The 23661-nt window shown below is 46.4% G+C and overlaps 1 protein-coding gene across 2 annotated transcripts in view; it reads left to right on the forward strand.

Annotated features, from left to right (window-relative positions):
- EEFSEC (eukaryotic elongation factor, selenocysteine-tRNA specific) overlaps positions 1-23661 on the forward strand; it is a 245714-nt gene continuing 222053 nt past the window's right edge. For both annotated transcript variants that reach the window (XM_034998286.1, XM_034998287.1), the window contains exon 1: positions 1-352. In XM_034998286.1, coding sequence (XP_034854177.1) covers positions 37-352 — 316 coding nt within the window. In that variant the 5' untranslated portion in view covers positions 1-36. The remainder of the gene's footprint in view (positions 353-23661) is intronic.

The raw sequence follows: 23661 nt of genomic DNA on the forward strand, positions 1-23661 counted from the left end.
GGGAGGGGAGGGCCGGCGGGCGGCGGCGGCGGCGGCATGGCAGGTCGGCGGGTGAACGTGAATGTGGGCGTGCTGGGCCACATCGACAGCGGCAAGACGGCGCTGGCGCGGGCGCTGAGCACCACGGCCTCCACCGCCGCCTTCGACAAGCAGCCGCAGAGCCGCGAGCGCGGCATCACGCTCGACCTGGGCTTCTCGTGCTTCTCGGTGCCCCTGCCCGCGCGCCTGCGGTCGGCGCTGCCCGCTCCCCCGGCGGCGTCCGGAGCCGAGCCCGAGCCCGGCGAGCCGCAGCTTCAGGTCACGCTGGTCGACTGCCCCGGGCACGCCTCCCTCATCCGGACCATCATTGGCGGTGAGCGCGGGCCGGGGCGGGAGCCGGGCTCGGGGACGCTGGGCGGAGCGGCCGGGCGCCGTGTCCGAGCTCGCCCGAGCCGCTGCCGGGGAAGGGAGACGGCCTCACCTCACGGCCGGCACCCCGCCTCCTCCCCCCAGGTCGCGAGAGGAGGACGGGGCTCGCTGAAGGCCCCTCGCGGCAAGGGAGCAGAGGTTCTGGGACTCGAACTCGCGGCCGGCTGACTTGGAACCTCTTCCCACCCAGCATAACCGCGCAGGAGTGCCTCCTTAAAGTTTTTGGTTTTGTTTTCTGCTTTTCTGTTTTCAAGATGAGTTTGTAATACACGAGCAAGTAAGAAAACTCAAAGACTACCAAAAGGGTATATGTAAAAAGTGCTAAAAAAAGAAGTCTCCGCTCACCCGTTCTTTGGTCTCCTGGTTCCCATTTCCAGAGTCAACCAGAGTCAACCGCTTTTCCCAGTTCCTTGTATCATTTCAGAAAAACTCCACGTAAAGACAAGCATACTCGTGTGTAAACCCCCTTCCTCTTCTTTCTCTTCACAAAATAGTAGACACTATTTTAGTCAACACCAACGGCTCCATATCTGTACACACAAAGCTATATTATTATTAGTTCTTAGAGAGGCAGAGAGAATCATAAGCAGGCTCCACGCCCAGCACAGAGCCCTGGGGGGGCTCAATCTCAGGATCCCAAGATCATGACCTGAGCAGAAATCGAGTCTTAGGGGACTGAGCCACCCAGGCGCCCCAAAAGCTGTATTATTTTTAAGGGTCATATAAAATTCCATTGTACACTTGTGCCAACGTTTTCTTAAATAACTCTTAATGATGGACACTTATGTCATTTCCAGTTTTTGCTAATGATGCTTCAGTGAATTTTCTAGAACAAGTCTGGTGGGGGTGCTAATCTATCTGTAGGATAAGCTCCTAGAACTGAACTGGCTTGGTGCAAAGGGCACATGCATTTTCAGTCATAATGGGTATTGCCAAAATGCCCTCCAAAGATGTATCACTTAATTAATTTTTAATTATACAGGTAATACACGAATGGCTCTGCTTGTGAAGAAATAGAACATTTCAAATTAGGTAAAGGTCCCCTGATTGCCCCTCCTATTTCTCCAGAGGAAGCCACTATTATACCTTTGTGCATTACTTTTCTGGACACATTTTACCACAGTGGTAAAGCCCTGTGGACAAGGCTTTAAAACTTGCTCTATTTTTAGAGGAAAATGATGAAATAATAGAAGCACCTGGCACAAAAGGGTGTACAGCTAAAAGAAGTCTTTTCTTCATTGCTGACCCGAGTATTTGGTTACGTTCCTCTTTTCCATTGCCTTCTGTTTCCTTCCAATTATATGATATTCTCTACACCTACAAGCACATTTGGGAATATTTATTGGGCAGATGGTTTTATTGGCTTGGTGGCGGATGGCCTCATTGGTCGCTGGGCATACTGGGTCCCAGTTGTAGTGATGAGTGTGTTAAGTACTTTAATCTTTGTTACCTCCCAGCTGTTCCATGCTGCAGGCAGTCTGAGGTCATTTCCCCATTTTACAGTAGAGGAAGTGGAGGCTCAAAGGGAAGGGACCTGCCCAAGGTCACCCGGCCTAAAGTCTTCCACTCAAGTCGTGTTTCAGTCATCAGATGAATGTTAAGGGTCATGTGATCCTCTCTACCCTTTTCCCCTTCCCTTCTCTTAACAATTCTGTTTACTCAAGTCCAAGTACATTTTAAGACAGGTACTCTGAGCCAGTCTAGGTTGGAGATGGAAGAGCCAGGTTAAAATAAAACAAGGCACTTTTAGGTTTTTTGTTGTTGTTGTTGTTGTTAGTAAATAGTGTAGGTGAATAATGAAGGACATGCTTTTGAAGTCAGAACTGGGCTTGAGGCCTGGCTTTTTCCTTTACTAACTGTGCGACCTTTGAATCTAATTTTGGACCTTCCACACACTGGCAGATAGCAACCACACAGGTCTTATTGGCTTTGCTTTTCTTGCATGTTTGCCACTTCCCAGGCAGACCCTGTAAGGAGTGTGGTGGTTACCATTTAATAGTTGAAGAAATTGGGACATGGGGAGGCTACTGGTAAGTGACCCTATAAGGAGTGTGGTGGTTACCATTTAATAGTTGAAGAAATTGGGATATAGGGAGGCTGCTGGTAAGTGGCACCCAGGTCCCCCTGGTCCCAAAGCTGGAGCTGTTTCCTATGCTTCCTCAGATCACTTTATGCTCCCCCTGCCCCCCTTCTAACATATCCATTTATAGAGAAGCTCTTTGTAGGACAAAATGTTTCAGGTGCCAGCCTTATCCTATATAACCAAATTTTAATGCCTCCAAGAATTTGGCAAATCCTTAGTTTAGACTGTAAAAGAAAAGAAGAGGAATTTTTTCTCTTCTTGTATGTACACCGTGGTTCTTCTTACTTTTCTCTCACCTCTTGAGTGAGGAGACTTTCCTTACCTTCTTACAGGCATTAAAATGCAACCTGAACACAGTGGAATGGTGAGACCAAGGCTGCCACTATCCCTCCTTCCATAGATCAGATTCCCACCCTTTTCAGAGAAATGAGAAAAAAATGAGGGAAAGGGCGCCCACATTTGAGTACCTGCTCTGGCCCATGCCTGTTGCTGAAAACTTGCATTTGTGCAACAACCCCAAGTGGTAGGAGTGTTAGGCCTATTTTTCCAGTAAAGGACCTGAAGCTTGGAAAGTATCAAGTACCCTGGGCTGGTGTTTACCTAACTCTGCTGCCCCTAACCTGGATCTGGTTAATACCTTCAATTATCCTCATGACTTATAAATCCATAGCCATCTTTGCCTTCTTGAGATTGCTCCAGAGGCCAAATCCCTGCTTCTGGCAGCTGATCTCCTACAATGCTGGACCTACTTCTCACTGACTGCTTGCCCTCCTCTTCCTGCTACTCCATTTCCATACACAAGGCAGCAAAACTCCTTTTACAGAGGTTCAGCAGATCATGTCAGCCCTCAGCTTCAACACTTCCCAGCAGCTTCTCTTTGTGCTTAGAGTAAAATCCAACCTCTTCTCTGTGGGCCGCAGAGCCCACGATCTGGCCTCCCTCTTCCTCTGAGCTCATCCCTTGCTCTGACCTTCAGTCTCTCTAGCCTCATTTTTACTTATTGAATGGGCTAGTTTTGCACCTGCTGTTCCCTCTTTTTGGTACATCTGGCTCCTCATGTATATCTCAGCTTGAGTGTCCTTTAGAGAGGGCTCCTCTGAGCTGCCTAGCTAAAGTATCCTCAATTTTCTCCCCCAGGAACTTTCTCATGGCCCTGTTTTACTTCCTTACAGCCCTTTTCACTACCTGATAACTCTTTTTTTTTTTTTTAAAGATTTTATTTATTTATTTGAGACAGAGAGAATGAGAGAGAGCACATGAGAGGGGGGAGGGTCAGGGGGAGAAGCAAGCTCCCTGCTGAGCAGGGAGCCCGATGCGGGACTCGATCCAGGGACTCCAGGATCATGACCTGAGCCGAAGGCAGTCGCTTAACCAACTGAGCCACCCAGGCGCCCTACCTGATAACTCTTTATGTGTTTACTTGTTTACTTTGTCTGTCCTCCACGAGAGCAGAGTAGGAATCATGTCTGGCTTATTTACCAGCATATTCTCAGTGTTTGGGCCAGAGCCAGGTGTGTGGTAGGCATTTGGTAAGTTTGAATGGACGAAGCTGTGTCCTACTTCTGGGCTGGATGGTAATAGTGAGCAAAGAACTTTCTTCATGGGTTAGTGGACAGAAAGCAATCAGCATGGGGCCTGGCCTATAGTAGGTATGTTGTGCTTGTTGATTTTTTTTCTCTCCCTCTAGGAGCTAACAGCAGAACTGGGGAGAGGGCACTGTCCGATGTACAAAGTGACCTATCAGAGCTTTTTCCATCCAGGACAAAAGCAGGAATAACTCACTTTGCTGGGCAATGGGGTATAGGGCATCATGGGGGAAAGAAGAGCTTTCCTAGTGGAGGAAATGCCTGGTCAGGGCTCTGTGCCTTAAACCTGACTTTTTGTCTGTTTAGAGTTAGAGGTAACTGCTAGCATTTAGCTGTGGCTGGAAATCAGCATGCTGTGTGGGGAGGTGTGATGAAGATGAAGGTAGAAGGGTTGGTGGGCCAGATCCTCTAGAGTGCTAAGTGTTGAACTTAGATTAGGTTAGGCCCTTAGCATAGATTTCTCCTAAGGGCCTTGGCAGCGTTTTAAAGCAGGGTTGTGACAAGATCAGGCCTGAGTGTTAGGACGATGCAAGATTCCGAGGCAGGGACTTGTGCTGGCAGCAGGCAATGCACCTACACCTGGGATTGCTGGAAGATTGGGCTCTTGTTAGAATTCCTGGCTTGCTGTGAGTGATTTAGACCACTTGCTGAATACATTAGCCCTAGTAGAAGGAAATTAGAATGATTGTCTCAGTTCTGTGATGATATCTCTGAAGTTTAATATATCTTATATTAAAGCCAGTTCTCTTTGATTCTGTTGCTCCCCCCAAAGTCTTTTCACTACCCAAAAGATTCCTTTCTGAACTTAGAGAAAATTGGGCTTTATTTCCTCGATCTGTGTGGCCATAGATAAAACTCCTGTGGTACCAGGGGGAGGTTAATAGTGACAGTAGTACTTAGCCTTTATTTAGTGCTCCCCTTAAGCTATTTTTCCCCCCATTTAACGCTCAAAGCAATCTTGTGAGGTAAGAGGTGATATTCCCATTTTACAGGGCTCAGAGAGGTCAGGCAGGTAGCATAGTTCATAAGTGTCAGGGCTAGGTTTGAACCTGTGTTGATCTGACCACGCAGCTCCTACTCTGGCATTCTCAATGGGAATGAAAAAGTGTATCCGTCCACTGCAGCCCCTGTAGTAGTGTTTCAGGGCAGTATTTTTCTCTGATCCATTTTTAGAGTATAAATCTTTCAGTGTTAGAACTTCAAAAAGATTCAGTAATGTATGTTTTAAAGACTTGGGTGGGGGTGAGGGACTTGGACCCATCCTCAATCTAACTCTGGTAGGAAAGAGGAGAGCTGAAAAATGCTGGTATCTTGGCTTGGCAATTTATAGTCCTCTTGTGGCTGCTAGGATTAACAGTGTATTGTCTCCTGGTCTTTTGTTCCAGTTGTTAATGAACAGCAGCTCTTCTGCCACGACTTGTCGCCCTGATCTCTTGCCTCCTCTGCCCACCATTTAAGTGGTGCTTCCTGCCTGGCTTGGACCCTTTCTGGGTCTCTGGGTGCTCCCTGGCTGGAGCTGATGAGAGCTGCCAAAGCCTTGTAAGTCTGGCTCGGTTACTCTCTTTGGAGGGAAAACAGTCAGCAGCACCGGGGATCTTTGTCTCTGCAGCCTGGGAGAAAACATTCTTTGTAAAACTTAAGCTACTTTGCCTTCTCTGTTTTTCCAGCTCTCTGCACTCTTGGTGCCGATGTGGAGAAAGTGCTTGTCCCTTTGGCTTGTTTTATCAAGGAGTGTGCCCTGCAGTTTTTCTGCAGTCTGTCTGAGATGCTGTCTTTGGACCCGTGAAGCAAGGTGTGTGAAGGAATGTGTGTTTTCAACAGATTTTTTACATTACCCTTTGGGTACCTGCACATAATGCCCAGAAAGCCGTATAAGCAGAGACAACAAAGGGGCCTGGCAGTGCGCGGAATTTGGGCATTATGCTAATGTAAAACCAGCCAGCCAAACAAAAAACCCGATTTGGGTTTTCTTTGCCTTAGTCTTTTTATGAATCTGTACAGCAGTACGTTGTTATGTTATCGTATTCATATATGTGTGTCCTAAAATATTGAGACATATTTAAAGGAGTTGATATAAGTGGAACTGCTTCTTTAACCTTAATTTCTTTTTTTTTTTAATTTTTTATTCTTATGTTAATCCCCATACATTACATCATTAGTTTTAGATGAAGTGTTCCATGATTCATTGTTTGTGCATAACACCCAGTGCTCCATGCATAACATGCCCTCCTCATTACCCACCACCAGGCTAACCCATCCTCCCCCCCCCCTCCCCCCCATAACCTTAATTTCTTTAGCTCCTAGAATCTGCCATGCCTTGGTTCCCTGTATCTTTGTGCTCACTCTGGGGGTGCTGCCTTTGGTTTTCTCTTCTTAGTTAAAAGGTGCACACCGTAACGGAAGATTGTCCTCTGTGGTGCCTGTTCTGGGATGCCCTCTACCACCAAGTAAAGCGGAGGCCAGTACTGGTGTCTCTTGTGTTAAAGTGCTGAAAGCCTCTCTATGTCCAGTAGGAAGTTGGCTGCACTCAGTGCCAACGGTGCCCATATTCAAATACAAGTTTTTCTGTTTTTCCTGCTACCTTATCACTCTCTGACCCCTCCCGATCTCCTTCCAAGTTGGAGTGTCTTTCGCTGTCTCTAGGAGACTCTCAAGTTGAGCTTTGTCTGCAGCCCGTGTTCTTGCTGCTGGACAGCGGGTGACTTTGCGTTGGTTTGGGTGACAGGGTGGAGGTAACACAACATCAGAGATGCAGCCTTGAGTTTAAATAAATGCAGAATATTTGAGCAGGAACCAACAGGAAAGAAAAATGGAAGCAGGTAGTCATATTTCATTCTGTTGGGGTACATTTTTCTTCTCATGGGGCTTGCCCTTGAGAACAAAACATATCAAATGTTAAATCAAAGAATATTTTTGTAGTCATGCTAGGAATAGAAAATAATGCAAAGACTTTGCCTTCTGGAGGCAAATATTTAGCTGGAAGGTTATAATCAAAGTCAGAAGGAAATCATAGCCACAGCTTTTGGTAAAGCTGTAATCATTTAAAATTAATTGCTTTTAAACTTTTTATTTAGCATCTCCTTTGTTTTCTATCTTCTTTGTCTCCTGGGTTTTTCTTCAAAAATCACTTCATCCAGGTTGGAATAAGATGGGCAGGCATCCCAGGAAACAACCCGTAAATTCAGCCCTGAGACATAGTCCCTGCTCGGTCATTCTTTTGTTGGCCAGAGCCTTGAACAGGCTAGGGATGAGGCACCCTTGTCTTGGAGCTTGAGTCTGTTCCCTCTGACCAGCAGGCCTTTGAGACTGTGCCCAAGGTGACAGTGTCTGTAGCTCTGGTGCTCTGGGTGATCCGGAGGCCTGTGTCCTGGTGAGGTGGAGCCTGGCATTTCTGAGATGGCCTCAGGGTGGGGCGAGGAGCAGGAATGAGCCCGCCTAGGGTCAGATGGCACCTCGTGTCTCTCCTGCTCTGCTGCAACAGCTCACTTCCCTTTATTCGAGTGTTCCTTTTAGTCTGGAAGCATCTCAGGGACAGAGACAACATTTGAATTGTCTTGGTAGCTGTAGGGCCAGTCCAGGGCTTAGCACATATAATAGTAGATATTCAATAATGTTTGTAAATATTTTTATTGAGATATAGTTCACATACCATAAAATGCGCCCATTTCAAGTGTACACTTTGGTGGTTTTCAGTATGTTCCCAGAGTTGTATAGAGCCATTGCCACAATCTAAGTTGAGAATATTTTCATCACTACAAAAAGAAACCCCATACTCATTAACAGCCACTCTCCATTCTCCCCTCCCCCAGGCCTATGCAACCACTGATCTACTTAATGTGCACAGATTTGCCTTTACTGGACATTTCATAAAAATGGAATCTTTCAACATGTGGCCTTTTGCATCTGGCTTCTTTCAATCAGTGTGATGCTGTCAAGGTTCATCATATTGTAGCATGGAGTATATATACTTCATTCCTTTTTTAGAGAAAATTTTTTAAAATTTGTTTTTAATTATGGTAAAGTAAATATTACATAAAATTTACCATCAAACCATTTTTTTTAAGGGGGGGAGAGAGAGAGAGGAAGAAAGAGAGAAAGGGGTGGGGAGAGGCAGAGGGAGAGGGAGAGAGAGAATCTCAAGCAGACTCCATGCTCAGCAGGAGGCCCATTGTGGGGCTCAGTCCTACCACCCTGAGATCATGATCTGAGCCGAAATCAAGAGTCAGATGCTTAACCGACTGAGCCACCCACGCGCCTCAACTGTTTAACCATTTTTAAGTTTACAGTCTAGTGGCATCCATCTCCAGAACTCTTCATCTTAAAAAACTGAAACTCTAGGGGCGCCTGAGTGGCTCAGTTGGTTAAGTGCTGCCTTCGGCTCAGGTCATGATCTCAGGGTCCTGGGATCGAGTCCCACATCGGGCTCCCTACTCTGCAGGGAACCTGCTTCTCCAGCTCCCCCTGTTTGTGCGTGTGTGTGCTCTCTCTGTCAAATAAATAAGTAAAATCTTAAAGAAAAACCCCAAAAAACTCTATACCCATTAAAAGTAACTCTCCCTTCTGCCTCCCCCAGCTGTACTTCATTCCTGTTTATGGCTGAATAGTATTCCAGTATATGTCTATACTGCTTTTTAATCCATTCATCAGCTGAAGGACATTTGGATTGTTTCCACTTCTTGGCGATTATGGATAATACTGCTGTGAACATTTGTGTGCAAGTCTTTGGTGTGGACATATGTTTTTATTCCCTGGTATTACCTAGGAATGGAATTACTGGGTCATAGGTTAACTATTTCTACTTTTTGAGGAACTGCCAGACTGTTTTCCATAGCAGCTGCACCACATTATATTCCCACCAGCTGTGTACACTGGTCCAGTTTCTCTGCATCCTTACCAATACCTGTTATTGTCTGTCTTTTGGATTATAGCCATCTTGGTGGGTGTGAGGTGCTATCTCATTGTGGCTTTAATTTGCATTTCCCTGATGGCTGGTGATGTTGAACATATTTTCATTGCTTGTTGGCCATTTGTCTATCTTATTTGGAGAATTGTCTATTCAGATCCTTTGCCCATTTTTTAAATTGAGTTATTTGGCTTTTATTATTGATTTCTTTATGTATTCTGGATACCAGAGCCTTATGAATGGATGATTTGCAAATATTTTCTCAATAATATTTGAGTTAAATAATTGAGTTGAATTGAATTAAATAAATGAATATATATTGAGAGGATTAAATGTATCTAAGACATTACCTGGGCTATAGTAAGCATGTAATAAGTGCCATTTGCTTGTGTATGGAAAGCCTGTTGGGGTCCTTCCTGTCCTATTCCTCGATCTGCCCATTTCTGTCTTTATAGGACATCTGTGCCTGATAGGTGAATGGGTTGTCCTGTCTGTTCATCCCATGGTAGGGTCTCATCCCACATTAGGGTCTTGTCCAGAGTCTGGCCTACAGATGTGTTTTGGTGGCCCATTTAATAATTAGAATTTTTAAAAAATTCATTGCTAGTATTTAAAAAATCAGGAGATCAGGGGGGCCTGGGTGGTTCAATTGGTTGCACGTCCAACTCTTGATTTCAGTTCAGGTCATAATCTCAGGGTTGTGAGATTGAGCCATGCTGCGTGTGAAGCCTGCTTAAGATTCTCTCTCGGGGCGCCTGGGTGGCTCAGATGGTTAAGCGTCTGCCTTTAGCTCACGTCATGATCCCAGGGTCCTGGGATCAAGCCCCGCATCGGGCTCCTGCTCAGTGGGGGGCCTGCTTCTCCCCCTCCCTCTGCTTCTCCCCCTGCTCATGTTCTCTCTCTCTCTGTATCTCTGTGTCTTGAATGAATTAAAAAAAAAAAAAAAAATCTTAAAAAAAAAAAAAATTCTCTCTCTCCCTCTCCCTCTGCACTCCTCCCCCACCCCAATAAAGAAAGAAATCAGGAGATCTCATTTAACAACCCAGATTCCTGGCTTCTTAGAAACACAAGATTTTCATATCTGCAGAGCCATGCTCCAGTGTGGTGGCACAGGCCTGGAGCTGAGTAGAAGGGGCGTGTGCTTTTTAGATTGCCTGGGCCCTGTAGACATTTGGGCTTGTAGCCCCCATTTTGAGGGCTGTTGTCAGCCTGTATGATGGGAGAGGATCAGATGGCACTGTTATTTAGTGTTTTCATCCATTTATTCAGAGACTCTACAAACAACATATATTGTACACTCTCTTTGGATGTGAGGGCAGATACAGACGTGCCTATCTTCAAGGAGCTCACAGTCCGGAGGGCCAGGGAAGAGCGGGAGGCAGTGCCAACAGCCAGTTAAGATGCAGAGTCGTAAGGGCTTTATAAAGAGGAGCTTAGGATATGAGTGCCTCTGCCTGGGACAGGCAATAAGGGCATCCCTCAGGAGGGGACCCTGGGCTGGGCCTGGAAGGGTGACCTGGAGGTTTCCAGGCATAGAAAAAGAGAGGGCAGAGCAGACCCAGGGAGCAGCCTGAGCCGTCAGAGGTGTGAGAGCAGACCTGGCCAAAGAAGGGGGCAGCCAGTCAGCAGGAGAAGTGGGAGGAGGTAAGGCCAGGGCATGAGGGTCCTGGGTGAGTTAGGAGGAGGGGCTGTCTTGTCGGAGCTTTGAAGGCTGAGATTTTCCCAGTGGGGAAGAGGAGAGGCTTTCCCGCTAGAGGACTCAGAGTGAACAGGGACATAGGGGCGAAGGGAGGACTGGAGTGTGGAGCTCACAGGGAAGCAGCAGGGTATGAGGCTGAGCTGCAGAGACCCTTGGGCCCCAGTGCTCAGGAGCTTGGGGAGCCTGTAGTTGGAGGCAGGTGGAAGGTTTTTAAGCTGGGAGATCCTGCCAGCTTTTGAAGAGTCTGAGGAGAGGGCCTGTGACAAGTGGTCTGGGGCCATGCATCCCTCTCCTCATTCTGACTGAGGCTTCCAGAGCTGGCTGGAAGAGTGAGGGAGTGCAACCATAGGCAGAATAGACACCATCAGGAGGGAAAGTGTGGCTCTGGGGGTGCAGACGTGGTAGTGCAGAGCAGAGGCTGAGGAAGGTCTGCCTCTCAGAAGGAAAAGAGGGGGAATGGACGCTTTGGGAACATTTATTGTTTGCTGGCCACCGTTCTAGACCCTTTATTATCTCACTCCACCTTGCCAGCCGGAGGTGGGAGAGTTTCTACATTGTACAGCCCATAAAAATGAGACTCCAGAGGTCAGTAGCTGGCTCAGTAGGGGACTAATCCAATTTGATTTCAGAGACCCTGGTTTGCTGGGAAGCTGCTCTCAGACCTTAGCCCATGCCTACTTTGGTAGGAATTGTGGCTCCTGAGGAGCAGTTTATATATGTCAATTTGTCAAAAATAGAGATTTCAGCTTCCATTCTCCCCTGGATTATTTGAGTTTTGTTTTGTGTTTTTTGTTTTTTGTTGTTGTTGTTAATTGGGTCTTTTATTTTCTTGTGCTGTGTGATTAGGCTCCTGCTGCTTTGAAGTGGCCTTGGTTGGGTGGGGAGAGAGTGGGGAGGACTTAGTTAATGTGGTGATCCTCTCTTGGCAGGAGAAGAAACAAGTTTTGCTGTTAAGAGAGAAGTTGACTTTCCCTCTTTCCATATCTCTTGTGTTGTGATGATGCCTCTCTTGTCTTGGGGCCTTCAGGAAGACTAAAATAATTTCCTTTGTCTCTAACCTACTTCCTGAGGATATTTATTTGGTGGCATACACAGGTGCTACCTAAAGATAAACCTGACTTTTTTTCTTTTAAAATTAGTGCTTGGAATTGCTAGCATTGACCTGCTTGGCCTCAGGAACCCGCCCTATCTGGCTTCGTGGCTTCGTTCTTTATCATAGATTTTTTTGGGCTGCTTAAAGCTCAGGGAGGGTCAATGGCTTGTCCTTGGTCATCTGACACAGACACTAGAGCTCTGCCTTCCCAGTTATATTGCAGTGTGGCACTTAAAAAATAGCTCTGCTTGTGGTCATTTCTAGGTGATTTTCAGGCCTTTATGCCGTAAGCACCAAAGACCCTCGTGCGTGTGCGCCTGTGTGTTTATTCAGTGTTCCTTATTCTCTGAAGTGATGATGATCCGGGGCACATTGGGAGATAGTCCTCAGAACTTATGCTCTAGAGAAAAAAAAAAGACTATATAAGAAGACCACCATTTCTTGAGCGTTTGCACAGACGAGTAGATGGGAAGATCAGGAAGGGAAGCTGGTGTTTGTCAGCACAGACCTTGTTGCCATCAGCTATCAGTGTGGCCAACAGAGGTGGACACTCTGGCTGCCAGTGACAGTTTTTCACAAATCCTGCAGGGCCTTGCTCAGCACTTTCCAACAGATGGGAATGTTGTATGGTGGCACAGTCCAGCATGGTGGCTGTGAGCCGCGTGTGGCTAATATGAGTACTCACACTGTGGCTAGTGCAACTGAGGAACTGGACATTTCCTTTTATTTAATTTTAATTACATTTCAGTAGGAAGTTCTAGACCTGTGGATCCATCTACTTCTTGGGCTAGTTTCCTCATCAGTGAACATCACAGGCCCTCAGACTCCACATCCTCAAGACCACCCTCTTCACTTCCTTACCTTCCCGGGGAATGATACCTACATTTTCCTAAGGCATGATCTTTCTTTGTTTTTTTTGTTTTTTTTAAATATTTACTTATTTATTTTAGAGAAAGAGAGAGAGTATGAGTGGGGGGAGGGGCAGAGGGAGAGAGAATCCCAAGCGGACTCCGAGCTGAGCACGGAGCCCAATGTGGGATGTGATCCCATGACCCTGAGATCATGACCTGAGCCGAAACCAAGAGTCAGATGCTTAACCGACTGAGCCACCCAGGCACCCCAGGGCATGACCTTTGAAATGATCCTCAGTGTGTCTTCCTTCATATGAATCAGTGACCAAATCTTGTCCCTCCTGCATGTCCTCTGACCTGTGTGGTCTTCCCCATCACTTCAGCTGCTCCCTTAGGACAGGCCCCCATTAGTGCCCAGTTGGATGAGTACGGTGTTCCTTCACGGTGTCTCTGATTCCAGCCCCCCTCTCTTGAAACTATCCTCCCCTCTGTAGCCAAGAACTCTTTTTAAATTGCTAATATAGTTATTTTGCCTCCCTGTTTTAAAAGTCTTGAGTTGCCCTCCATTGGCATAAAAGCCAAATTCCTCAGCATGGCTGACAGCAGTCCTTCCTGATGGCTTTGTGTCTCTTTGTCTCTGTCAGGACTCCCAGCTTAATAAACTACTTGCAGGTCTCAGGAAAGACAGACCATGCTCTCTCGATGCTGCGTCATCTGGCTACATGTACTTTTCTGGGAAGCCTCAGTGTTGGCTTTCCCCAGCCTAAATTAGGTGACCCTTGTTTGAGGGCCTCTGACATCCTATCTATACCTTAGGATCTCATTTTCTCCCCATCTGTTGTCATTTTCTGTTTACCGGGTTATGTTTTCCACTAGACTTGATTCCTTTGAGGGCAGGAGCCTGTTATCATTCAACTCTGTGTGCAGGGGCCCAGGACCTGGCCTGGTCCCGAGTCAATGTTTGGTGCATGCAGACACAAGTGAACGAACGAATGGATGGATAAGAGGTCATTTCCCACTGCCTGCAGCAATTACCCACCCTCCTGGGGTGCTTGAAACCAGTGGCCACACAGAGTTCACAGTGGAGGAAGCCTGCCTTGAGGTTAGACAAGTTCATCTTTCAGTGGAAATTCAGTCCTCATATTTCATTTTCAGGCCACTTTGCGTAGCAAAGTAGTTTAACTCAGAGCAGATTTCTGCCGCGCTGATGGTTAATTTCATGGCCCACAGAGGGTCAGCATACTAATGCCGGGAACACGGCGACCTTAGTGCTGCTCACCGCACACGGTGAGGGCCCAGCAGCCCTGTTGTTTTAGAGAAGCAGTTTTCAAACATCCTTCAACGGGCTGATTTTGAGTTAACAGGGGTGACCTTTTCAAGAACATTTTTAAAAGCTATAACATAGATCCCTCCCAGACCGTATATTTTCCTTTCTCCACGCAGTTCAAAGGGGCTGGGTTGTCTCATAGGTTTTTGCCAGCAATCTTCAGCTTGACCCTGGTTGTTTAAATCTGCCGGAGGAAATTTGAACAAACTTGTACTTTGGTAATTCTTCTGCCTCCGTGAACCTTTAACCTTAAGGTTTCTTTCAGAGCCAGGGGCTGCATTGTCACCAGTCATCCCTGCTGGGGCTTTCAAAGGGCATTGTCTAGTGCGTCTGTTTTCACTTTGCTACTGGAGTTCTTTTGAGGAAGGGTATTAATTCAGACCTGATTCTGAGACAGGACGAGGACTTTTAAACTTGCCCCAGAGCTTGGGGATGGGGAAATGAGCATAATGCAAGCCTGTGGCCGGTGCCAGTGATTGTTCTGCAAATAGGCTTCGAAGGTGAAGGGAGTAGAGGCCCTCCAGAGGTAGATTGGGTGTGGTAGCTGTCCAGGGGGTGACCCCGGCTCTGCCCAGGGCTGGCTTGATAACATGACAAAAAAGAGGTTCCTCTCTTGGATGGTCAAGCTTTGGGCCCGGAATTCCTCCTGAATGTGAACTTCCTGGAGCACCAGTTCTTAGGAACCTGGGAGGGCAGATGTGAACTTGGGGTTCACATACCATTACAAAATGCTTGCATGATATGACACTTGCTGGGGAAAGGGAAGAGGACTCGCTGAGGCAAGAGGGTAGGGACGTGGTGCTGTTCTGCTGGCCTGCCCCCAACTCCCAGTCACCTTTATCAGCTAGCCAGCCTCACCTTCAGTTCTTCATGTGTTCCCTTGAGGGAAAGTCCAAAAGACACGTGAAAATGTGAGACATCAAGTCCTAGGCCCTTGTGGGCCTCGGGGGGCTGATGTCTTGGGTGTTGCAGTGTCAGAGACCTGACTTTCCCAATCTCTGCCCAGGCAGCTCCCTGTTTGTTCTGTCATCTACTCTTGCAATAGGCTGGGGGCTGTCTGAGCACCTGGCCTGGTTCCTCGGCTTTCTTTCATTTCTTTTCCCAAGATTCTAGTGTCCTAGGGAAACTTATCTGTAAGATTAGACATTGTCGAAGGAAAGGTGTGTCATTACATCAGTTCATTCATTCAGCAAGTCCAGAGCAATCTAGAGCTAGGAGTTGGGTTTCCATTGGTGAGCAAGGAAAAAGTGGCTTCTGCTTTCAGGTAGCTGACCACCGGGGGGGGGGGGGGGGGGCAGGTGTTACAGAAATAAGCGGGATCACGCAGCATTAGAAATTGTGATAGTGCTGCAAAGGACAAGACACGGTGCCCAGAGAGGGACAAGTGGATATGCGGAGTCTCCTTTATTTGGAGGCTAGGGAAGGCCTTTCTAAGGAAATTAAGCTTGAACTAAAATTGGAAGGTTGAACAGGAGCCGCGGCGGCCCCTGGAGTGCTGGGAAGGAGTAGCACGTGTGAGGGTTTTGAGGTGGGAGAAAGGTCGGGACTGTGGTACAAGTGAGAGGGTCACTCTGGCTGACTGTATCAGAGCCCTTTTCCATAACAGACACCTGGTGTGGGGCTGGCATATTAGACAAATTTGTATACTGGAGTTGCATGTCAGTCTCGCTGTGGCTGGAGGATAAAGGATCTGCATGTCTTGTCATTCTGAGATGAGGACAGAGAGCAAGGCGGAGGGAGACTGCCCAGCCTTTTGGAGGTGAATGGTCTCAGTGGGGCCATCCTTAGGCCTTTACCCACCCTTAGTCCTGTCTGTTTCTGGTACTGTGCCCCTCATTTTCTTCCCATGGTAGAGGAGAGGGCTGAAGTGGAAGTAGGAGTTGGCAGATAATCCTGGCATAAAGTGAACCAGATAGTTTTCCCTGCTTTGTGCTTGTGTTTGGCCATTTCACATTGACTGCTTATGATTTACAAGCCAGATGAAGATTAAGGATACATTCCTAAAGCACTAAACCAAGCACTGGATATCAGAGATGATAAGTGAAATAGCTGAAGTCGCTGGCACCCAGCCCACCTTCTGAGACTTGGTCACAGCCCATGGAGCACACTCCCCTAAATCTTTATCTCCATCCCCTTTTCTTCTGGGGTGCCTGTTGGGTTGAAGGTAATGCATTGGGGGCAGATTTTGCCTTCTCTTTCTCTCCCAGAAGTGAGCTGAGCAGGAGATCTGACCCATCCTGGATTGTGCCTGGAACGGTACAGGGGTGGTTGCATTTTGATGATTTGTGGTTTAGAACTGGAACTGGAGACCCATTTAGAGAAGACCAGGACCTTACCCTGGAGGTTCCTGCCAAGCAGGACTGGCCTGGCCCCAGACTTGAGTGGGTGTTTTTCTGTCTTTGATTTTTCTCAAGTTCTTTAATAAGGGACAGTAGTTCATGTCCTTTAAAGCTCTCTTGAGGGGCGCCTGGGTGGCTCAGTTGGTTAAGCGACTGCCTTCGGCTCAGGTCATGATCCTGGAGTCCCAGGATCGAGTCCCACATCGGGCTCCCTGCTCGGCAGGGAGTCTGCTTCTCCCTCTGACCCTCCTCCCTCTCATGCTCTCTGTCTCTCATTCTCTGTCTCAAATAAATAAATAAAATCTTTAAAAAAAAAAAAAAAAGCTCTCTTGAGATGCCAATTTGGTCTTCTGGAGACATCCATGTCCCCAGGTTGGAGGAGAATGTTTGCAGGTAACTGTAACAGGTTGGGGCTCATCAGAAAGAAGAGGACCATATCACTGAACCTTGGGGGAGTCCTTTGAGAAAGAGCAACCTGGGTTCCTCCTGCCTTTTTTTCCCCCCTCTAGAATCAGATGGAATCTCTTTGCCTGGCAAATATTTCCCAGATAAAAAAGAAGTACTGTATAGTTGTTACTGTAGATTCATTAGCTGTTTTTAAGAGTTTTTACAAGTACATAATGAGAATACTTGCCACGGTAACCAATAAAGTTTCTTTTCGAGGAATGAGTATTTTCTAGGAAAGATAAGAGTCAGTTATTTTTGGTTTGATTTCTTCAGCTGAATCTTCCTCTCTTCCTCTTTATCTCAAAATCTGTCTCGGAAGGCAATCTGGGGACATTTTAGCAAGCGCCCTGGTAACAGATGTGTGTCATCCTTTTCCTGACACATCTCCAGGCCCCGAGAGGCAGCTGTACAGTTGCAAGCCGTCCACAGGGCGGTAGGTGGAACCCATCTCCACGCTGACTCCGGGACTGTTCGGTGCACAAGAGGGCAGTGTTTGCTTACGGTCCTGGATGGAGATGATCAGTGTGCAGGTTAACAGGTCAGCATAGTTAGAATGACCTCGGACTTTTTCAAGACAAAATAAACTGTAAGCCACAGCCATAATGGCTTCCCATATATGCCTTTAAGCGCCTGACCCTTCCGAGAAATAGCTGCTTGCTATCTTTTCTTTCCTTAAAAAGAAAAATATTTTTTCTTTCAGCGTTTATTTTTTATTTTTTTTTCATCAAACGAAAGTACGGTTTGCGGCCTTGTACCTACAATGGCAGAGGTTAAAGAGTGTTGCGAAAGCAAAACAACTGCTTTCTAATTAAAAACCATATGGAAGGGTTTTTGTTTGAAGCAAGGGGTCAAATGTATATTCTTCCCCTTTCACATCAGTGTAAAGATTATCTGACTTAACTTTGAAAACATCTGAAGATGTGGGCTTCAGTTATCAACCTTTCTCTGCAAGTTCATGGTTTTAACCAGAGCAAGGAATTTCCAGGAGAGAAAAAAGGTGATCTCCCTGCCTCCTGGGGGCACAATCTACTATCTGAAATAGGCCGTGTCTGCTTTTGTATAAGGATTGGCCTGTTTTCAACTCTCCCGTGCTCTTCTGTAGAGGCTTGCAGGCCAGAGAGACACATATTAGTGTGCAGCCCCCCATCCGACTAGATTGCAGCCTGTGCCAGAGTTGGGGCCTCACACCTATTCTGTTCCCCCCAACCTGGAACTGTGGGTGCCACGTCTGTGCCGCACATTAACACCCCAACGAGCTTAGCACATTGCAACAGCAGCAGCCAGAGCAGCGCCCCGAGGAAATGCCAGAGACCCTGGAGGGCGGGACGGTGAGGTGGAAGGATCCGTGCATTCCGGCGGCAGGGCCCCTTCACCTCTCTGAGCCTGCCGGGCGCACCTGGAATGCAGGTGATTATCTTGCTCGGGGTGGTTGTGTCAGAGAAATGGCTGTAAAGCTTGTGACACGTAGTAGTAGGGAGCGGTTATTGTGATGTCGATCCCTCTGGCCCTGACCCCATTATAAGCCTGTGGGCGTGGGGGGTTGTTGGACATGAAGCTAGGGCACAGGCACCGATGGGTGTCCTCTTATTTGATTCACTAAGCGTGTCTGTTGTTCAGCCCCTCTGAGCATCTGCAACGAGGCAAAATGAAATCTAGGTTGGGGGGGGGTTGCCGCGCTGCTGCCTCGATCCTCTGATAGCCATCGAGAAAAGCTGGGTTCCCAAGCTTAGCCCTATATGAAATCAGATGTCTTCTTCTAATCTCTTCTAATCGCAACATAAATCTTCCAAAGTGAGTGTGTCCATAAGATAGATGCCGCATACACTGTGGAATATATTAGTATTTGTGACATCCTCACGGTCTTTAATTGATCAGTAGGATTTCATACAGAATTTGAATTTGACAGCACCGAGGGAGGAGAACCATGGGTGGCCTTCTCGTTTGCTTCCCCATGAAGCTCCTGTCCTGGCTTTTATTAGAAGGGTCTGGGTAGGAAAAGAAGGTTTTGGAGCTGCGGGCTTTCAAAAGACGCTCACGCCATGTTTTTCCAGGAACATAATTTCTGAAAAATGCTGGGGCCCTCAATTTCCAAAGCAGCCTAGTTTGTAAGGGGAATGAAAAGTTGTTTCTGTGTGTGGATTCTGGGTTGTTTTGCATCTTCACTCCCTAAGGCAGGGTTGGCAAGCGGGGAATGGGACAGATGTTCCTTGGTAGTAATTTCCAGTCAGATTCCTGAATGCCTTGTATACTCTGGGTCGCCGTCAGCTCATAATGGAGCAAAATTGAGTGAGAATTCCTGCAATGAAAGACGTGAACGGCACACCAGCGAGATATGATGGTAGAGATAGAGTGCATTCTGTGAGAAAATATTTCCAGTGCTATCTGTAAAATTCAGATTGAATAACCATTCTGAAGTGCTCCCTTTTAAAAGAGTTTCCTTCCACAAGCATTGCAGACTGAGTAAACACCAATAATTTTTATTTCCCTTCTCCTTATCGTTCCCCCTACTGAAATGTTCCTGCACAGCCTATCTGGTCTTTTCAAGTGAGCATCAAATGATTAGTGTCAGCTTCCAATTTGAATTATGATCCGCATTTCAAAACACAAACTGCTTCGTGTTTGCATTTGGAGGTAATTATCAATATTTACCAATACCGTGGAAGAGTTGGAAGCGGAGGAAGTGCTGCTGAAAACGGAGTCCCCCGACGGAGATAGCACCGGGGGTTGTTCGTGCCCACTTGTGGATGATGGCAGACGGGCTCAGAGGTCTTTCTCGCTCCAGCCTGGTCCACAGTGTCTCAGATGGATGAGGGGGGCCGTGCGCACCCAGCTGCATAGCAGTCTTTTGGGGTTGGGAACTCTGAAGAGGCTGGGAAAGCTGTTCCTGCCTCCTGTAGGAAATGCTTGCCGTGGCCTCTGCTCTCAGAGGCGGTCCCCTCTCTGTTTCCTCAGGGTCTGCCCACGGGCCTGGTGGGAGTGCCCTCCGGTGAGAAGGGCCAGAGAAACTGAGGGCTGTTTTGAGACCTTTGTGGCCTGAGCCCCCCACCCCCCAGCAGCCTAGAAAGCAGATGAACATGAATAAAATGTGCTGACATCCCACATAAAATACAATTTATGCACACTTTTATCTGCATTGAATCCTTAGTGTACTGGTGGCATCTTCTATCTTAGCAGACATTTAATTCAACTTTGAGTAATTCCAGTTTTTACCATTTTCTTTTTGTATTTTGGAGCTGGTAAACATTTTTAAGTTTGCAAACACTGTAAACTTTGGTGCTTTGCTTGTCATGCCTGATTAATAGCTGCCTTTGGGAAACCAGAAGGAGGCTTCAGACTTTGTCTCACAGAACTTCCCAGAGTGAAGAGGCTGCGATGCAAAGGCCTGGGCTCCAGACTCAGACAGGCAAGATTTAAATTGGAAGTTTGGCCGCCCTACTAGCTTATTGTGTGACTGTGACTTATTTTGCTTTTCTGAACCTTAGTTTCTTTGCCCATTTGAAAAGAATAATGCCTACCTCTGGGGTTTGCTGTCGGGCTTAGCAGTAGTAACTGTGATGCAGTTAGCCTCCTTCTGGGTGTGTGGTAGAGATGCGGTGCATGGAAGCCGCGCTCGCTTGCTCGCTCGCTCGCTGCCACTGTGGCCTGCGGACCAGCGCTGCGAGGTTTGGCACGGGAATTCCTCCACTTCTGAGGTCGCTGGGGAGAGCCAAACGCCGTCTTCCCTCAGCATTGCAGACAGCAGGAAAGAGCACTGGAATTATGCAAGAGCTATGTTTCAAAGAAGGAAATGAAATTCTTGAATTTTTTAAGGCAAAAAGAGGAGGGAAAAAAATAGATTCATTGTTTTACTTGGCTATTCAACAGGATGCAGGACAAAGCTGGCCTCTCTCCTGTCTAATGTCATCATCGGCATTCTTTCTTTCTCTTTTTCTTTCTTTTTCTTCTCCCCCCCCTCCTTCCCCCCCTCCTCCCCCATCCCCTTCCTCCTCCCCTCTCCTCCCCTTCCTACTCCCCTCCTCCCCCTTCCCCCCTTCTCCTCCTCTTCCCCCTCCTCTCTCAACCTTTACTGCAACAAAACCCCCTTTTCTCCAAGTCATTCTGAGGTTCCAAGCCTGGGATTAAATCTCATGCTGTGGAGATGCTCTATTGCTAGGAATATTTCCTCTTTTGTGGTCTTTGGTCTCAAATTCTTCAACGTTTCCTGTTTTGTTTTGTTTTTTTTTTTTCAAAGAAAGGTGCCAGGTGCCGGCCCCATGGCTAGTTTCAGGGTTCATGAGGAGTGCTGTAAAGGGGGGCAAGCAGGAGCTCTTGGCAGTGTGCTTGCACGGCCCCACTGTTGTGCAGCCAGGGCCGTAGGTGATGGGGCAACATAGTGAGCAAGGTTTGAAGGAAGATGGGCATGGGTGGAAAGCGGGACTGACCTCTGGGTGAAGCTGGACTGATGTCAGGCCAGGTGGAGGCTGGCAGACACCCGGGGAAGCTCTTTGGGAGGGCTGATAAAATTCAACAGCTACTCTCCATTTAATGAGTACCAGTAATGTAGACTCTGCCATCCCGACATAGTGCAGGCTTTGGGAAGCCCAAGGAAAAGACATGGTTCCTGCTTTGGGGGATCTCAGTGCTGGGAGGAGCTTGCTGAGCTTCTCTTCACAACTTGGGAAAACGTGGGTTCAGTGGTGAGTCCCTGAAGTGGTGAGTCCCTGAAGAGGCACGTGGTTACTCCTCTGGCACCAGTGATGTGCTCACTGGCCTGGATTTGCACCGTGTCCTTCTTTCCTTAACAGTGGCTTGTGACACCTGTAGCTATGCTTATTTATAAGGAGTAGTGGAAGGAGCTGGGCTCAGCGTGCTGGCCTGGGCTTCAACCCCAGCTCTGCGGTTAGCTTGTGATGATGCATTGTTCTGAACCTCCATTTTCTCATCTTCAGAATGGGGAGAATCACCTTGCAGGTTTTTTGAGAATCCAGTGACATCAGCTACGTATAGTGCTTACCTTTGAGCCTGCAACCTATAAAGTACTCAACAAATGGTGTTAGCTATGTGATCGTAACTATGATTTGATTTTTTAATCTTTAAAAGACTGTTCACATAAAAGTAAACCATTTGTCAGAAGTCTCACTTATTTTTGGTTGGGTAGGCAGGCTAGATGGATGGCGTCTGATACCCTAGATAGTATATGATTTTTGTCTTGTTTTTAAATCGATGAGGATGTAGTTGGGGAGAAACTATTAACACACTTGAAGTCATCAGAGTATCAGTACTTAGCTACGTTGATGTGGCTGTAATGTTGTGAGTGCAGTTGGAGTTGAGAGGAGGAAGGCCCTCGATGGGGAAAGATGGGACGGAAACCAGAAGAGAAACATGGATGGTTTATTAGAAAGCAGCGTGTTTTGTCTACCAGGAGAGATTAGTCTGCAGGAAGCCTTGGCTTGTTTTGTGTTCAGAAGCGGATAGGTGCCAATCACTGCTGAATGCAGATGTGCCCCCAAATATGTGATTTAGCTTTCCTTGAAATAATTTGTGTGTCAGTATTAAGAGAAAAAAACAACAACAACAAAAAAATAGAATAGCACAGCATGAGTGCAAACATGATATAATTTTTAAAACTTGAGGTTTGGAGGCTGGGAAACTGAATTTGAATCCTGGCTTCTGCATTTCTTAGCTGTCTCATCTTGGGCAGATTACTTCACTTCTCCGGGCCTTGACTTCCTGCTCTGCAGAATAGGAAAGAACCATTTTAAGGATTAGAAGAAATATATCTGGTACCTGATAAGCTTTTAATAAACATGGTTATTGTTATCATTGTTACTTTTCCTACTGATACTAAAGGCTCCTAGTCCCTTGTGACTCTACGTTGCCAACTATAAATGTGGGCTTCCCTGAAATGCTATAGTTTTTTCTGTAGTATAAATGAACATACTAGAGTGTTGATTCAGTGTTGCGGAGAGGTTTGTAAAGGAATTTATATGACCAAATTTTGGAAGGCTCTTTTTTGTTAACTCCTTCTTCTAAAACTGGGACCAAAAAAAAAAAAAGAAAAAAAAAGCTCTTACTAGCTTAATATTTTTAGAACCTGAGCTAGACCTATGTGGATGCCTGGGGACAAATTCAGAAAACCTTAATTTTTCTAAAGACTTGTTGAGGGTGCCCTCCTTTCAATTGAGGAAACAATTTTTCCTTCTGAATTTACTGTTTATTTTTTGGGCATGCACATTTCCAAATATATCAAATATAAGTGATACATTTTTTAAGTTTATAAACTAACAATAAAACATTAGACCTTTGCAGGGAATTTAAAAAGGTCTTGTTGACTTTCAGTTTCCCTCAGATATGCATGACTCTGAAATTTCTGGAAGTTTCGCATCTCTAGCTAAGCCAGAAAACACTCCGTTTAGGGTGGTAAAGAACTCCCTATCAAGCCAAATCTTACTACATCAAACTTGAAAGAACCTCCCAAATTCTTTGATTTTGTGTTTTGCTGTAACACAGATTGCTTAAACTAAGTGGGAAATTGGCTGTGAATTTTTAAAAATATGGAGATACTCATTTTTGTCAAATTTGTCTTAGAGGAGCAGGCTCAAGTTTGTTTTTATAAATGGGAAAATTGATTTGCAAAGAGATGAATGAAGAGTAACAGATAGGAGATGACATGTGGCCCATTTAGAATTTGATTGGAGAAATCACAGCCGTAAAAAAATGGGTTGACTTTCTTTATGTAAATGATAGGCCGTCTGGTTCTCAAAAACATGCTTATTGACACAAACACACTGGACTTCAAGGTGAATTTCAGACTATTGGATTAGTTTATCTGCATATTGGTACATGTGTAGAACTCATGGCAAAATAATATACCGTAATAAATACATGTACAGCAAATAAAACGGGAGTTCAGAATCACAAGTTATATAGTAAAAATGTGTGGACT

Source organism: Mirounga leonina, unplaced genomic scaffold, assembly GCF_011800145.1.
Source record: "Mirounga leonina isolate KUSES-001 unplaced genomic scaffold, KU_Mleo_1.0 Mir_94, whole genome shotgun sequence".
Taxonomy (NCBI): Eukaryota; Metazoa; Chordata; class Mammalia; order Carnivora; family Phocidae; genus Mirounga; species Mirounga leonina.